The sequence below is a fragment of the Chiloscyllium punctatum genome, chromosome 15, assembly GCF_047496795.1.
Source record: "Chiloscyllium punctatum isolate Juve2018m chromosome 15, sChiPun1.3, whole genome shotgun sequence".
In the NCBI taxonomy this organism is placed as follows: domain Eukaryota; kingdom Metazoa; phylum Chordata; class Chondrichthyes; order Orectolobiformes; family Hemiscylliidae; genus Chiloscyllium; species Chiloscyllium punctatum.
Genome location: NC_092753.1, coordinates 23,758,023 through 23,775,094, shown reverse-complemented (window position 1 = coordinate 23,775,094; position 17,072 = coordinate 23,758,023). Strand labels below are relative to the sequence as shown.

Below are 17,072 nucleotides of genomic sequence, written 5' to 3'. Positions count from 1 at the left end.
CTCGAAAATGTTGCAATTGTACCAGCCCCCGCCACTTCCTCTGGCAGCTCATTCCACACACGTACCACCCTCTGGATGAAAGCGTTGACCCTTTGGTCGCTTTTATATCTTTCGCCTCTCACACTAAACCTATGCCCTCTAGTTCTGGACTCCCCGACCCCAGGGAAAAGACTTTGTCTATTTATCCTATCCATGCCCCACATAATTCTGCAGTTCTTTCAGTTTCTAAAACTTCTCAAGAGTTTTCTTAGAAAACAAAATGGCAAAAACAGATGAACCATTAGACTGAGGCCACGCTGCAGTAATTGTGGAGAGGAGGGAATTCCGGGTAACAGTTCGGGAAGCAGAACCCTCTCGAGGAATATGTATTAATTTGAAGTTCGATCCCGTTGATAGATTTGCAGGTTTCTCTTTTACTTTGTAGAAGAGGGGGAGGTGTCAGTCAGCAGTAAGGGGTTTTCACAGGAGGGCATGATTTGGAGATGCAAGTGTTGGACTGGGGTTTAGAAAGTTAAAAATCACACAACACCAGGTTATAGACCAACAGGTTTAATTGGAAGCACTAGCTTTCGGAGCGCTGCTCCTTCATCAGGTGGTTGCCGAAATCTAGAGCTTCCAATTAAATCTGTTGGACTATAACCTGGTGTTGTGTGATGTTAAACTTCACAGCATGGGCTAGTCATGGGCAGCTGTTTAGTGAAGGTCGCTTCCACTGATGTGGGAAGGCAGTGCACGCAAAACCCTCCCTGCCCTAGATAGGTAACCTGAACCAAGATGGGCTTTCCAAGGTCAGGGGGTGCAGAGTGCTGAGGCCGCTGTCATCATTTAGTTCCCATGGGTCCCAAGTCCTTGGGATGCCGTGGCGCCTTAATGATGAATGGGATTGTGTGGAACCAAGACAGGGTCGTGGCAGAACAGTGTCGAGAGTGTGTTGCTGGAAACGCACAGCAGGGAAATCGATGTTTCGGGCTCCAGCATCTGCAGACCTCCCTGTCTCCGAGCAGAACAGTGTTATCCGCTCAGGTTTAAGCAGAACGTCCGCAGCTACTCCTGCGGGTCCAACGAAACACAAAGCGCTATCCGGGAGGGCAAACGTAGGGGGTGGGGTCAGCAAGCACAGCGTAGGGTGATCCCGGTTCGTGAGGGGAAAAATAAAACGTATTGCGGTGAAATTGACATAGGAAGTGAAATTGACAAAGGAGGTGAAATTGACATTGTCAGAGGAACCCTGCGCAGGAAGGAGGTAGAGCGTCATGGAGGGGCGGTGGGCAAGATGGAAAGGACGGGGTCAAGGGAGGGCACAGACGGCTGTGTAAGGGCATGAGCAAGTGTTACCCTTCATGGTGTCGTGGGGGGATGAAGGTCGGGTCTGCAGGCAATGATAGTCTCCAGCTGAGAGTCGTGAGAACCCGGAATCAGTGTGTGTGTGGGGGGGGACTGGGTGTGTGTGTGTGTGTGTGTGTGTGTGTGTGTGTGTCTGCGTGTGTGGGTGCATGCGTGTGTGTGTGTCTGCGTGGTTGGGTGCATGTGTGTGTGTGTGGCTGCATGTGTGTGTGTGTGGGTGCATGTGTGGGTGTGTGTCCTGTGTGTGTGTGTGTCTGCGTGTGTGGGTGCATGCATGTGTGTGTGTGTGGGTGCATGTGTGGGTGTGTATGGCTGTGTATGTATGTGTCTGTGTGTGTGTGTGCATGTAGGGATATGCGGGTCTGTGAGAGTGTGTGTAGGTGCATGTGTGTGAGTGTACTGGGGTATCAATTTGTGAGAATGTGCGTGAGTTGCTGTGAATGTGGAAGTGTTTGAGTGAGTTTATGAGAGAGGGCTTGTGTTTGAGAGAGGGTATGCATGTGTGTGTGGGTCGGTAGGAGTGTGCTTTTGTGTGTGTGCGTGTACTTGTGAGTGTCCATGAAATAGTATACAGTGCAGTGTTGTCACGTGTCGTGTGACATGAACCAAAGTGTCCAGTTAAAGTCATCCGCATGGGTACCGAACTTGACTATCAGCCTCTGATTGGCCACTTTGCATTGTTGGCTGTCCCATTGTCTGCCTTGGAGGATTGTCACCCAGGGGTCCGAGACCGAAAGGCACAGAGCGCTGAAGTGCTCTCCGACTGGGAGGCTAGAACCAGTCTGACTCAAGATTGAGACACAGACAGACTTTAACCTCACACCTTTAATGCATTGTCTGAGCTGAGATGGCATCTCTTGTTAGACAACCTGAAGTTATCTCGACAACGTAACTTTGAAAAGGTTCTGAGGTTCTTATATTAAAGAACGGAAACTAGTAAACCCATTATAAAAGATGAAAAGCTTAACCTAATATATCATTTCAGCTGCATTAAACTGTAATCCTTTTTCTATAAATACTGCGTCTTATGGTCCTTCTTATCATCAGGTTGATCTACATCGGATACACTCCATCCATTCTTTATCCTTCAAAGAAAATCAGTCACCTTCATCAGACACTACCTTCCCTTAACAAATCCATGATGACTATATCGGATGATGACGTGGAGGAGCCTGTGGTGGACTGGGGAGGACAAAGTTCAAAATCACACAATACAAGGTTATCGTCCAAGTAGCTTTCGGAGCACTCCTAAAACTAGTGCTTCCAAATAAAACTGTTGGACTGTAATCTGGTGTTGTGTGATTTTTAACTTTATCCTGGATTAAACTTTCACTCACTGTGTGGTCATTTCTATCATCTCTCAGAGTTTTATCGAATCATTTTCTCATACTGGAAATATCAAAGCAGCTGGTGACCACTCCTCCTATTTCTGACCTGCACCTAAAACAATAACATTACCGATTCGATATGAGAAATAACGTTGTTTGGATATTTGTGAACTGTCCACCCACATTTCACTTGATATTAGGCTGTAGTTCACAAAAAACAAAATGAGAGTAATGTTGAAATGAGTGAAATCCGGAAACATTTCTTTCGAAATAAGATGGAAAACCAAGGAATCCTGCCATGACTCGTGTTTCTTTGAACCGTGCTCGACTTGACTCCTTAATCCTCCTGGGGACATCCTCAACTTCAAAGTTGTGTCTGCACTCCAGAGGTCTGGCAGACTCAATGTGATGTGCAGACGAAGGTGTTTCATTCCCAGTGAATCGATCGGCTCTTTTGGTTGTGGAGTGGTGTTAAAATGCACTGCTTGCGATGGCCGAGAATCGAACCCGGGTCAACTGCTTGGAAGGCAGTTATGCTCACCACTACACCACCATCGCTACAGCCAAAAGCGCTCTAGAAATCAGCTGATGTGCCATAATAGTTCTTGACTCGAAATTTCGTTGTTTTGTTGGAAATTTTGCAGTGAAATATTAGAATTGAGAATTCATCAAAGACCGAGTTTTACTGAGTGGATCGGTCTCCTGATGCCCCGCCTCACTTTTTAATACACACAAAGCAGCATTTCGGATTTCTCATCATCTGAAATCAATCAATAACAGAAAGAGCATGAAAATCCCAGGGCAACCCTGGAACGATCACACAATTAAAACTTGTCAAGTTCTCAGAAAGGTTCACCGGACCGAAACGTGAACTCTGATTTCTCTTCATACAGCTTTACCACCGACTTCGGGTTTGGTTTCTGATTTACAGCGTAGACATAGTCATCGAGATAGAGATGTACAGCTCGGAAACAGACCCTTCGGTCCAACCTGCCCATGCCGACCAGATATCCCAACCCAATCTAGTCCCACCTGCCAGCACCCGGCCCATATCCTTCCAAACCCTTCCTATTCATATACCCATCCAAATGCCTCGAAAATGTTGCAATTGTACCAGCCTCCGCCACTTCCTCTGGCAGCTCATTCCACACACGTACCACCCTCTGGATGAAAGCATTGACCTTTGGTCGCTTTTATATCTTTCGCCTCTCACACTAAACCTATGCCCTCTAGTTCTGGACTCCCCGATCCCAGGGAAAAGACTTTGTCTATTTATCCTATCCATGCCCCACATAATTCTGCAGTTCTTTCAGTTTCTAAAACTTCTCAAGAGTTTTCTTAGAAAACAAAAACGGCAAAAACAGAGGAACCATTAGACTGGGAGGAAGTCGTAGCCAGGCACAGTGATGTTGGGACAGGAATACCGATCAATGCAGGGGACACAGAGAGCAGGGTCACTGGACAAGGGATTATTGGATCACAGCCCCTCGTGTAGCAGTCCACCCATGCACTGCCCTCAGGTACTCAGCGAAACGGTGCCCATCCACAGAGACAGCCTCCGCAGGCCTCCTATATTATGATTGGGCCATTTCCCCAACACGCGAGACCCTTGGGCTACTGCAGGAGCGAGGTTTTGCAGGCTGTCTCTAAACGCTCCTCACACTCCGCGTTTGCGAATCCAATTCACGTGGAAGTAGGGGGGACATTTCATTGTCTCAGTGAGAAAGTCCTTGAGGAGTGTGATAGGTTAATGAACTCTCTGTCTCAGGAGCAAAGAATCCAGTTGAAATGATTGGTGCAGCAGCATGACAACATATACAGGAATAAGATGAGGAGGACTAATACTGTTGTGCATGAACTGGAAGTTGGGAATGCTGATGCATAAAATAACACCCCTGCAGACTTCTTCATTTCAAAGCCACACAGGTCCAGAAGGAAGTGGATGTCATGCTTAACGGAGATATCTTCGAACTGAGTCAGAGCAAGTGGAGTTCGCCGATCGTGATAGTTCCCAAACCTGACAAGACTCAATGGTTTTGTGTGGACTATTGGAAGATCAATGCCGGAACAAAATCAGACTCATACAAGATTGGAGGACTGTAGGGTGAAGGTTGGATAAACTAGTTACATCAGAAAGTTGGACTTACTGTGTGTTTATTGACAGGTACCTTTATCAGAGAAAGTGAAAGAGGTTTCTGCGTTTGTCATTCCAAATGGGCTATATCAATTCAAAGTGGAATGAAGAACACACCAGCCACATCCCAAAGATTTATGAACAGAGTCGTGGCTGAGTAAACAAACTGTGCAGTTTATCTGGATGATATATTGATGTTTCGCGAGTCATGGAAAGATCACATGGTTCAGTTGGCAGAGCTCTTTGAACAATTAAGAGAAATAAAACCGCAATAAATGTAAAGAAAACAGAATTTGCGAAAACCGAGGTGATGCTTTTGGGGCATAAAATCTGTCACCTCAAGGATCGCAAAGACAAAGGCCATCAAGGAATTTCATCTGAGAGCACGTGTTATTGTGAATTCAACAGATAAATTACAACTAAGATTGGACAGATACCTTATGTTATGTATATGTGCAGAAATTTAATATGATCTTAAATTAATGTCTTTTGTATTTTATTGTAATGGGATTTAAGAATTAGAAAAAAGATGAAGCAGTTGTTTCATTATGATGGTCCATCTTTTACTTAACGGAGGGGGGGAGGTGTTATGAAGTTGAAGTTTAAGAGAGAGTAAATGCTGTTCTGAACTGAGAGCTGACACGCACCTGTGGGGACTAGATGGCAGTTTCAGAGAGTATTGGAAATTTGAAAATATGTATAATTTGGCTGTGAAATGGATACATGAGTTGGTTGCTGCTTTGACAAGAATTCAAACTTACCCAATCACTTTGATTATGCCCCAGGATACTAAAACCCAATCGCGTTTGTATTTATTGTTTTTGCAAACATACAACCAGTGAGACGATGTGATGTTGGGGTATTAAAAAAAAAGCCGGCATTTAGAAAGTCTGACAGAGCAACTGCTATTGAGAGAGTAACTGCTATCAAGAAAGACTGCCATTCAAAAACACTCTCTGTCAGAGGTATCTTCTTCATATGAAATATCTTCTCATTAAAAGGCAGAAAGCAACCCAGAGAGATCTTCAGCCAAAAGAAGACAGACACCGGAGACGACAGCCACCATATGGTTTTGAAACTAAATTGATGTAATATTAATATGTTTTTTTTATTGGAAGAGTTCATTGTTATAGAATTGTAGGCAGACAATAAGCAGTTAAGAGAGGGAGGACGGAGCTTAGAGTTGTGAATTGTTGTTTAATGTTCACTTTTAGAGTTAAGGAATAAATTAATGTTATTTTCTCTAAATAGTGGAATTTGGATGTTCTCTATTACTCATATTTTAACAGATTATGAGGTGAGGTGAACTTTTTTGGGTGTTTCATTTAATTAACAGAGGAGTTCACCACCGTGTCATAATACAATACATAAAGCCATAGTATCATCACAGAAGACATAATGATGCTGCCTCCGGAGATGAATGACTGGGCTTGCAACAATGGTGAGCTGTCAGAGTAATAATTGACATGGTGATTGGCCATTGGTGTTGGTGTGATGATGTGGGCGGTCAGGCAGAGGAATGATGGCATGAATGCCAATAGGATGGGAATGTTGGTGAGGTATATGTGAGAAAGAGAGTGCTAACGTACATGGAGACTGGACATGGAGATGTGCATGCTGGGTTTAGAGTGATGGTGGGTTAGGTATGGAGTGCTATGATGGCCATGGTAACTGACCATTGGGATGCCAGTAATGTTGGAGTCTGGGAATGGCCAATAGGATGTGGGAGATAGTGCAGTGGAGGTTTGGTGATGAACATGGAAACTCGCCAATAACATAGCAGCGATGGTGAGGTGGGCAGTAGGACACAGGATGAAGGATGTGGATACTGGATTTCAGAGTTTTAATTCAGAAATCTTTTGAGGTATCAAGTGGATTCAGTGAACAGTTAGGAAGGCAAATGCAATGTTTGCATTTGTTTTGAATGGACTAGAATACAAGAGCAGAAGTGAACTGTTGAGGCTGTACAAAGTTCTGGTCAGACGGCATTTTCTACATTGTGAGCAGCTATGAGCCCTGTGTCAAAGGAGGGATGTGTTACCCAAGGAAGTGACAGAGAAGGTCTACAAGAATGGTTCTGGGTTGTCATATGAGGAGAAGTTGAGGAATCTGAGCCAGAACACAATGCTGAGTAGATAGATGATGTGGGGCCTCACTGAAAATTATAGACAGTTACCTTGGATGAGGGGAATGGCCAATTCGATGGGGGCTAATAGTTGGGATGAATGTGTTGCTTGACGTGTAGATTGTCCAATGGGATGAGAGAAATGGTGTGGGAAAGTGAGAGTAATGATGGACATGGTGTGTGGAATGAGGATGGTGTGGAGGTTTGGAACAGTGTAGGGATGGGGATGATATGAGATATGTGATAGTGTGGAGGATGAAGACGGGGATGGAGATTGTTAAAAATCACACGGCACCAGGTTGTAGTCCAACAGGTTTATTTGGAAGTACCAGCATTCGCAGCACTGCTCCTTCATGAGGGAGCTGTGGAGCAGGACTATAAGACACAGACTTTATAGAAAAAGATCACAGTGTCATGCAACTGAAATGATATGTTGAACAAACCTAGATTGCTGTTAAGTCTTTCATCTTTTAGAATGGGCTGCAGGTTTCAGTTCATTAATATGTAAATACCAGAACTTCTTTCAAGTCACATGCTTGAGATAACTTCAGGCTTTTATAGAAAAGAGATGACATTTCAGCTCAGACAATGCATTAACTGTGTGAAGTTAGAGCCTGTCTGTATCTTAATCTTGAGCCAGACTGGTTCTATTTCCAAAGTAGCAATTTGTAAAATGTTACATGGATTGCCTGCTTGCATTGACTGCTTGCAAATTGTGTGCTTTTTGAACAAAATAGAATCTATCTGCAATGACAATACTGTAAACGCAAAATCACCCCATAGACTTATATGAGTGTGTGCGTGCATGTAAGTCTCAGAGACTCTGAGTGATTTTACGTGGGTGTGTGGTAAAGACTGTGAGTGTGTACATGTAAGTGTTAATGCTTGTGAGAGGGTGTGTTTGCGTGTGTGCATTCTTAGTAGAGTGTGTGCATGAGTATGACGGAGAATAAGCCTGTGAGAGAGTGTGTACATGGGTGAGAGTGTGGGTGGTGTATGTGTGTGTATGATAGGGTCCATGTGAGTATGTAACAGTGTGTGGGTATTGTGTCGTGCGGTCCCCTGTGGTGTGGCATGAACCTAAAATCCTGGGTGAAGCTATCCTCATGGGTACCAAACTTATATGAGCCTCTGCCCGGCCACAGTGCAATGTTGCGTATCCCAAAGTCGGCCTTGGAGGACAGTCCCCTGAAGATCTGAGGCCGGATGTCCGTGACTGCTGAAGTGTTCCCTGACATCTTGATTTATTGTAGTCACGTGTACCCAAGTAGAGTGAAATAAACAGGCAGGAGGCTGGAAGAACACAGCAAGCCAGGCAGCATCAGGAGGTGGAGATGTCGATGTTTCGGATATAACTCTTCTTCAAGATCTCCTGATGCTGCCTTGCTTGCTGTGTCCTCCAGCCTCCTGCAGTATTTTTTGTCGTAATCTAAGTGCAGCTTTGTTTTGTGAGCAGAACAAGCAGATCATAACAAGCAAGGACATATAGATCAGAGGGTGTCTGGGCAGAGCCAGGCATACACGTTACACTGCACAGAAGGTGCACAAAGCAGTTTCAACAACAGCAATATCAACATTATTTTAACTGAGAGGGGTCCTTGCAGCAGTCTAATAACAGCAGGGGATGAGGCCAGTTATGAGAGATTGAGGATGATGTGTGGAATGGGGACAGATTGGAGGAGAGTTGTGAGGGAAGGGGATGGTGTGTGGATTGGAGATGGGACTTCATCCAAACGCCAATCAAATGAAGGATACGAACGGAAGCCCCGCCCACTGCGACGGTTCCGTCACTGCCGTGAAGGCCAGCTTCCGGCTGAGCGGTCAGGGGGCGGGGCTTATGACCAGTTAAAGATGTCAGGGGACGACGGGGCTGGGTCTCCGGGCGGGGCGTGGTATCCGGGACAGGCGTCCTGGGGCGGGGCTTGATATTGGGGAAGAGACGTCAGTGGGCGGGGCGCGGTGTCCAGGATAGGCGTCGGAGGCCAGTCGAGGTGTCCGGGGAGGATGTCCAGGGGGGCGGGGCTGGGTTGCCCGTGGGCGTGGCTTGGCAAACCGGGTGAGGCGCTAGGGGGCGGGGCTTAGTTGCCAGGGCGGGGAATAACTGGGCGGGGCTTGGTGTCCATGGGCGGAGGGCAAGGCTTCACACAGTGCTGAGTGTCTGGGAGTGAGGTCAGGGGGCGGGGCTATGTGTCCCGTAGTGACGTCAGGGGGCGGGGCTACGTGTCCGTAGTGACGTCAGGGGGCGGGGTTCTCAGCGCAATGGCGGTGGTGGTGGTTGCTCTCGGGTTGCAGCTGGAGCGAGCGGCGGTTGCGGCTCCCGCTCGAACAGGTACTGGGTGGGCAGAGTCATGCCCCTGTCACCCGGCCATTGTCAGCAGTGATGACCCATGTGCCCCTGCATTAACCCCGTCTCTCTCTCTCTGGGCCTGAAGGTTGGCGGTTGATGTCGGCCTCGGCTGAAGCCTCGATAGCCCCGGACACGCGAGAGAACGAGACGGTCTCGCCGCGATTTGTGAACCGCAACCCCCGGAACCTGGAGCGTCTGGCGCTGGCGAGGAAGGACAACGGCTGGCAGAGCACCTGGCCAAGGGGCAGCTACTGGCACCGGTGAGCACCGGCCACCACATGGGACAGCACAGTACAGGCCCTTCGGCCCACCATGTTGTGCTGAGCATTTATCTAACATCAACCACATCTACACACCCTGCAAATTACTGCCGTCCATGTGCTTGTCCAGCAGTTGCTTAAATGTCCCTAATGTCACTGACTTTTCTACCACCGCTGGCAGTGCATTCCACACACCCACCGCTCTCTGAATAAAGAACCTACCTCTCACATCGCCCCTATACCTTCCTGCAGTCACCTTAAAATTCTGACCTCTTGTGACACCCATTTCTGCCCGGGGGTGGGGGGTGGGGAAGTCTCTGGCTATCTACTCTATCTAAGCCTCTCATTAACTTGTACACCTCTATCGGGAAAAATCCACTCCATCTTGCTTCGCTTTGCCCTTGAATGTATCTGTCCGCTTCCCCCTCTTCCAGCTTCTGCCCTCAGTTTGTCTAGTTCATTTGAACCGTGATCGACTTGACTTGACTACTTTATCCTCCTGGGGCATCCTCAACTTCAAAGTTGTGTCTGCACTCCAGAGGGCTGGCAGACTCAATGTGATGTGCAGATGGAGGTGTTTCATTCCCAGTGAATCGATCGGCTCTTTTGGTTGTGGAGTGGTGTTAAAATGCACAGCTTGCGATGGCCGGGAATGGAACCGGGTCAACTGCTTGGAAGGCAGCTATGCTCACCACTATACCACCATCGCTACAGCCTGTGGCGCTCTAGAAATCAGCTGATGTGCCATAATAGTTCTTGACTCTAAATTTCGTTGTTGTTTTGTTGGAAATTTTGTAGTGAAATATTAGAATGGAGAAATCATAAAAGACCGGGTTTTACTGAGTGGATCGGTCTCCTGATGCCCCGCCTCACTTTTTAATACACACAAAGCAGCATTTCGGATTTCTCATCATCTGAAATCAATCAATAACAAAAATAGCACGAAAATCCCAGGGCAACCCTGGAACGATCACACAATTAAAACTTGTCAAGTTCTCAGAAAGGTTCACCGGACCGAAACGTGAACTCTGATTTCTCTTCATACAGCTTTACCACCGACTTCGGGTTTGGTTTCTAATTTACAGCGTAGTCATCGTCATCGAGATAGAGATGTACAGCTCGGATTGGCTCGGAATATGTGTCGTTCCCGAGGACCAGAGGAAGAGATTCTGCTCGAGTGTTGTCGGTTCGACGCAGCAGACTGTGCTGGCGGGGGAAGTACCACGGGGATCGTGTTGCGAGTCGTCGGAGCTGCTGGAGACCATTGCTGGATCGTGATTGAACGTTGGAGGATCGTTTGGTTGTGCTGACCTGCTCTTGGTGGATCTTCATGCTGGCTTCGACCTAACGCCAATTCAGGGACGAGCCACCCTCAGAGCTATGGCCTCGACAGCTGCCCGCAGCCCTGGCCAGGGGGTTCGAAACACAGTCAGGGTGACTGTGAAGAAGATTGAGGATCATACACCACTCGACCGCACCGTGTTTTTCAAGAAAGTACTGTTGGGATGCTGTGGGTTTGCTGCTGTGGATGTGTGCTGCCAGACCGGGCCATCTTCCAATTCATTTGGAGATCAAAGATGGACCGGGTCCGAAGAGACTCAATGTACAAAGACCGGTGCAATGGGGGAAAAAAACACGCCCAATGCCACCCTCACCCTGATGGCCACCTTTGTGTGTCGCTGCGTCAAGCTGTGCGTGGATCCCCGGTAAGCAAACACCAAGTGTCACTACGTACTGAGGTTCTACCTGTCCCCGGTGTTGCGAAGGATGGGCCTGGCCTCGCTGCCGCGGAACGCTCCGAGTAGTTGGACCGTTCTGTATCATCTGTCCTTCGTGGAGAAATTTATGAGGAAAAACACCTTTGACCACAAGTCCATCAGGAAGTGGTCAGCACGTAGCGTCCTTGAGACCCTTCGGGAAAAGGAGAGGGCGGATCCTGTCGAGCGGTTCCCTGAGCAGACTGTCAAAGCCATTTGGCAGAATGCCTCATCGCCAGAACATTCCAACAAGCACCAAGACGTGGCTTGGCTGGTGGTGAGAAGGGCTCTGCCTGTGAGATCCTTCATGCACGCCCGGACTCTCTGCCGCACCGCACGCTGCCCTTGAAGTGGCTGCGGGGGGGACGAGACTGTCACACACCTCCTTCTGGAATGTGCCTATGCAGAGGAAGTCTGGAGAGGAATGCAGTGGTGCTTGCCGAGGTTCGTCCCGAGCAGCGCTGTGACGCGGGACTCCGTGCTCTATGGCCTGTTCCCCGGGACTCACACCGAGACGAACATTAACTGCGCCTGGAGGATCATCAACTCGGTGAAGGAGGCTCTCTGGGCGGTCCGAAACCTGTTGATCTTCCAGCTGAAGGAGTTAACCCCGACCGAGTGTTGCAGACTGGCACATTCCAAGGTCCAAGACTACGTGTTGAGGGACGCACTGAAGCTTGGGGCAGCTGCCGCCAAGGCGCGGTGGGGAAAGACCACCGTGTAAGATCAACCTGCCTAAAGAAGAACAGGGGGCCCATGCGGACGTTTTTTTGGGCTCTGCTGATGCCTCAGCCAAATATATGTACAAGATTGAAAAATGCACAGGATTGTAAATGACAAGGATAAATTCGAATCTGTGTTTGTAAATGTGGACATATGTATGGCATGATCAAATGTACAGACCATCAAATCATTTTATGAATAAAGTATATTTTTGAAATTAAAATAAATGTGTACTGTCTGCAGGATTTCCCTGGGGCAGGCTACTTCGATGTGACCTTCAGAAGTGTGAAGCAGTGCGAACAGCTCCTGAAGGTCTTCAAGGAGAAGGAAGGCGAGCCGCTGTTTTCCATCTTGTCAGCGAACCCATTGTGTGTGCTTCCTGCACAGAGGAATCGTGTTGTTACAATCCATATGTTCCAGCGGCTGATGTCCTGACCTTCCTGGGAAGGTGCGTCCAAGTTGAGGGAGAAGCCACTGATGTGATCGACCCTTTTGCGATCTGGACCAGTAAGCGGCAGGTCAGGGTAACTCTGAGGGCCGATGATAGTGGGAACATCCTCCACCCACCCTCGAGCTTCACAATCGGAGGGAGCAGAGACTACCTGACATATGCAGGGCAGCCGAAAGTGTGCCGAACCTGCGGGAAGTCGGGACACGTGGCGGCGGATTGCAAAGTGAGCATCTGCAGGAACTGCAAACAGGAGGGTCACTTGACTAAGGACTGTCAGGAAGAAAAGAGCTGCAACCTGTGCGGAGAGGCGGGCCATATGTATAAGACCTGCCCAAGACGGGGGGGGGGGCCACTTACGCACAGATGGCTGGAGGTGGCAATGTGACCCGTGGACCCCCAAAGAACAGTAAGGGCCACCCGGACAGCAGGGAAACGGAGTCTGGTGACACCCAGAAAGAAGAACAGGCTGGAGTGGAGGAGGCGGCAGCCAGCGGAGAGACACAGCAGCTGATCCTAGCTCTAGCTGGGCAGATGGAAGAAATGGAGGAGGAGGTAATCAAGCAAGCAGAGGAGTGGATACCTGTTAAAAACAGGAGGAGGAAATCTTGCCAGGCTCCCAAAGCCCCCCAGCAAAAGGGGAAAAGACAGCTGCACGAGGGAGGGACGGCCAGCTCTTCGGAGGGGGAAGATGGACGCAAAGAAGGCCATCACCACCAGAAGAAGAGACAGAGCGCCGTCAGTAAAGAGGAGGGCATTTCCTCCCAACCAGGAAACACCGGATCCCCAGAAGTCCACCCTCCACCCAGTGAGAACCAGGAGGTACCCACTGGCCCACAACTACAGGCAACCGAGATCTGTGATCCTCTGACAGTCCCACTGTCAGACACAGAACTGGACAGGGAGGACCCTTGCCTTGGCTCAATGACACCAGAGCGGGAAAATGACCCCAGTGAGGGGCTGGATAGCTACCTCAGCCCAGCGAAGGTCCAGCAGTTCCTGCTTACCATGGGGATGTAGACAAGCTACCCCAGAGACAGGACAGTCAAATGGACAATGGTAACCCCATAAACTGGGCGTTAAAGAAGATTAATTTGCTTTCAGATAACAGGGCACCCACTCTTTAGGTGGGTTCCGCTGAAGCCACAGCCAAATACCAAGAGACTGGATAGTTAATAAAGGTAAATGTTAATAGGATAACTGTGAATTCGATTAATTAAGTTTGTTCTTTGTAATGTTAAGACATGCAATGTATAAAACTATGAACAACATGGAAAAATTGTCCAAGTACCAGAGATTTATTTACATGAATAAAGTATATTTTGAAATTTAAAAAAAACGTGGACTGTCTGCAGGATTTTTCTGGGGCAGGCTACTTTGATGTGACCTTCAGAAGCATGAAGCAGTGCGAACAGCTCCTGAAGGTCTTCAAGGAGAAGGAAGGCGAGCCGCTGTTTTCCATCTTGTCAGCGAACCCATTGTGTGTGCTTCCTGCACAGAGGATTCGGGTTGTTACAATCCATATGTACAACACCTATGTTCCAGCGGCTGATGTCCTGACCTTCCTGGGAAGGTGCGTCCAAGTTGAGGGAGAAGCCACTGATGTGATCGACCCCTTTGGGATCTGGACCAGTAAGCGGCAGGTCAGGGTAAATCTGAGGGCCGATGATAGTAGGAACATCCTCCACCCACCCTCGAGGTTCGCAATTGGAGGGAGCAGAGGCTACCTGACATATGCAGGGCAGCCGAATGTGTGCCGAACCTGCGGGAAGTCGGGACACGTGGCGACGGATTGCAAAGTGACCAGCTGCAGGAACTGCAAACAGGAGGGTCACTTGACTAAGGACTGTCAGGAAGAAAAGAGCTGCAAACTGTGTGGAGAGGCGGGCCATATGTATAAGACCTGCCCAAGACAGGGGGGCCCCACTTACGCACAGATGGCTGGAGGTGGCAATGAGAGCCGTGGAACCCCAAAGACCAGTAAGGTCCACCCAGACAGCAGGGAAAAGGAGTCTGGAGTGGAAAGAAGAACAGGCTGGAGTGGAGGAGGCGGCAGCCAGCGGAGAGACACAGCAGCTGATCCAAGCTGTAGCCGGGCAGATGGAAGAAATGGAGGAGGAGGAGGTAATCAAGCAGGCAGAGGAGTCGATACCTGTTAAAAACAGGAAGAGGAAATCTTCCCAAGACCCCAAAGCCTCCCAGCAAAAGGGGAAAAGACAGCTGCACGAGGGAGGGACAGCCAGCTCTTCGGAGGGGGAAGATGGACGCAAAGAAGGCCATCACCACCAGAAGAAGAGACAGAGCGCCGTCGGTAAAGAGGAGGGCATTTCCTCCCAACCAGGAAACAACGGACCCCCCGAAGTCCACCCTCCACCCAGTGAGAACCAGGGGGTACCCACTGCCCAACAACTACAGGCAACCGAGAGCTGTGATCCTCTGACAGTCCCATTCTCAGACACAGAACTAGACAGGGAGGACCCTTGTCTTGGCTGAATGACACCAGAGAGGGTAAATGACCCCAGTGAGGAGCTGGATAGCTACCTCAGCCCAGCGAAGGTCCAGCAGTTCGTGCTTACCATGGGGATGTAGACAAGCTACCCCAGAGACAGGACAATCAAATGGAAAATGGTAACCCCATAAACTGGGGTTTAAAGAAGTTTCATTTGCTTTCATATAACAGGGCACCCACTCCGTAGGTGGATTCCGCTGAAGCCACAGCAAAATACCGAGAGACTGCAGAGTGAATAAAGGTAAATGTTAATAGGATAACTGTGAATTCGATTAATTAAATTTGTTCTTTGTAATGTTAAGACATGCAATGTATATAACTATGAACAACATGGAAAAATTGTACAAGTACCAGAGATTTATTTAAATGAATAAAGTATATTTTGAAATAAAAATAAGATGTACAGCTCGGAAACAGAACCTTCGGTCCAACCTGCCCATGCCGACCAGATATCCCAACCCAATCTAGTCCCACCTGCCAGCACCCGGCCCATATCCTTCCAAACCCTTCCTATTCATATACCCATCCAAATGCCTCGAAAATGTTGCAATTGTACCAACCTCCACCACTTCCTCTGGCAGCTCATTCCACACACGTACCACCCTCTGGATGAAAGCGTTGCCCCTTTTGGTCGCTTTTACATCTTTCGCCTCTCACACTAAACCTATGCCCTCTAGTTCTGGATTCCCTGACACCAAGGAAAAGACTTTGTCTATTTATCCTATCCATGCCCCACATAATTCTGCAGTTCTTTCAGTTTCTAAAACTTCTCAAGAGTTTTCTTAGAAAACAAAAACGGCAAAAACAGAGGAACCATTAGACTGAGGCCACGCTGCAGTAATTGTGGAGAGGAGGGAATTCCGGGTAACAGTTCGGGAAGCAGAACCCTCTCGAGGAATATGTATTAATTTGATGTTCGATCCCGTTGATAGATTTGCAGTTTTTTCTTTTACTTTGTAGAGGAGGGGGAGGTGTCAGTCAGCAGTAAGGGGTTTTCACAGGAGGGCATGATTTGGAGATGCCAGTGTTGGACTGGGGTATAGGAAGTTAAAAATCACACAACACCAGGTTATAGTCCAACAGGTTTAATTGGAAGCACTAGCTTTCAGAGCGCTGCTCCTTCATCAGGTGGTTGTCCGAAATCTAGAGCTTCCAATTAAATCTGTTGGACTATAACCTGGTGTTGTGTGATGTTTAACTTCACAGCAAGGGTTAGTCATGGGCAGCTGTTTAGTGAAGGTCGCTTCCACTGATGTGGGAAGGCAGTGCACGCAAAGCCCTCCCTGCCCTAGATAGGTAACCTGAACCAAGATGGGCTTTCCAAGGTCAGGGGGTGCAGAGTGCTGAGGCCGCTGTCATAATTTAGTTCCCATGGGTCCCAAGTCCTTGGGATGCCGTGGCGCCTTAATGATGAATGGGATTGTGTGGAACCGAGACAGGGTCGTGGCAGAACAGTGTCGAGAGTGTGTTGCTGGAAACGCACAGCAGGGAAATCGATGTTTCGGGCTCCAGCATCTGCAGACCTCCCTGTCTCCGAGCAGAACAGTGTTATCCGCTCAGGTTTAAGCAGAACGTCCGCAGCTACTCCCGCGGGTCCAACGAAACACAAAGCGCTATCCGGGATGGCAAACGTACGGGGTGGGGTCAGCAAGCACAGCGTAGGGTGATCCCGGTTCGTGAGGGGAAAAAGAAAACGTAGTGCGGTGAAATTGACATAGGAAGTGAAATTGACATTGTCAGAGCAACCCAGCACAGGAACGATTTAGAGGGGCATGGAGGGGCGGTGGGCATGATGGAAAGGATGGGGTCAAGGGAGGGCACAGACGGCTGTGTAAGGGCATGAACAAGTGCTAACCTTCATGGTGTGGTGGGGGGATGAAGGTCGGTTCTGCAGGCAATGATAGTCTCCAGCTGAGAGTCATGAGAACTAGGAATCAGTGTGTGTATGGGGGGGGGGTGGCAGTGTGTGTGTGTGTGTGTGTGTGAGTGCATGCGTGTGTGCGTGGCTGCATGTGTGTGTGTGTGGCTGCATGTGTGTGTGTGTGGGTGCATGTGTGTGTGTGTGTCCGTGTGTGGGTGCAGGCATGTGTGTGTGTG

General features: G+C 48.6%; 1 protein-coding gene and 1 non-coding gene across 2 annotated transcripts; one reads left to right on the top strand and one right to left on the bottom strand.

Annotated features, from left to right (window-relative positions):
* Nucleotides 1-3,158: 3,158 nt before the first annotated feature.
* trnag-ucc (transfer RNA glycine (anticodon UCC)) lies at nt 3,159-3,230 on the bottom strand. Its single transcript has one exon. It is a non-coding gene; the product is annotated as a tRNA-Gly (tRNA).
* A 5,960-nt stretch (nt 3,231-9,190) lies between these two features.
* Nucleotides 9,191-12,402, top strand: LOC140486125 (large ribosomal subunit protein uL18m-like). The gene is made up of 3 exons (XM_072584773.1): nt 9,191-9,260; nt 9,364-9,538; nt 12,262-12,402. The coding sequence occupies exons 1-3, from the start codon at nt 9,191-9,193 to the stop codon at nt 12,290-12,292; spliced, it is 276 nt and encodes a 91-aa protein (XP_072440874.1). The 3' UTR covers nt 12,293-12,402.
* The last annotated feature ends 4,670 nt before the right edge of the window (nt 12,403-17,072 follow it).

What these genes read in the sequence shown, in the direction of transcription:
- LOC140486125 (XM_072584773.1), top strand. Translation starts at nt 9,191, where the DNA reads ATGGCGGTGGTGGTGGTTGCTCTCGGGTTGCAGCTGGAGCGAGCGGCG. An exon ending in TGCGGCTCCCGCTCGAACAG is followed by an intron (nt 9,261 to 9,363) that starts GTACTGGGTGGG and finishes CTGGGCCTGAAG; the next exon opens with GTTGGCGGTTGATGTCGGCC. An exon ending in AGGGGCAGCTACTGGCACCG is followed by an intron (nt 9,539 to 12,261) that starts GTGAGCACCGGC and finishes TACTGTCTGCAG; the next exon opens with GATTTCCCTGGGGCAGGCTA.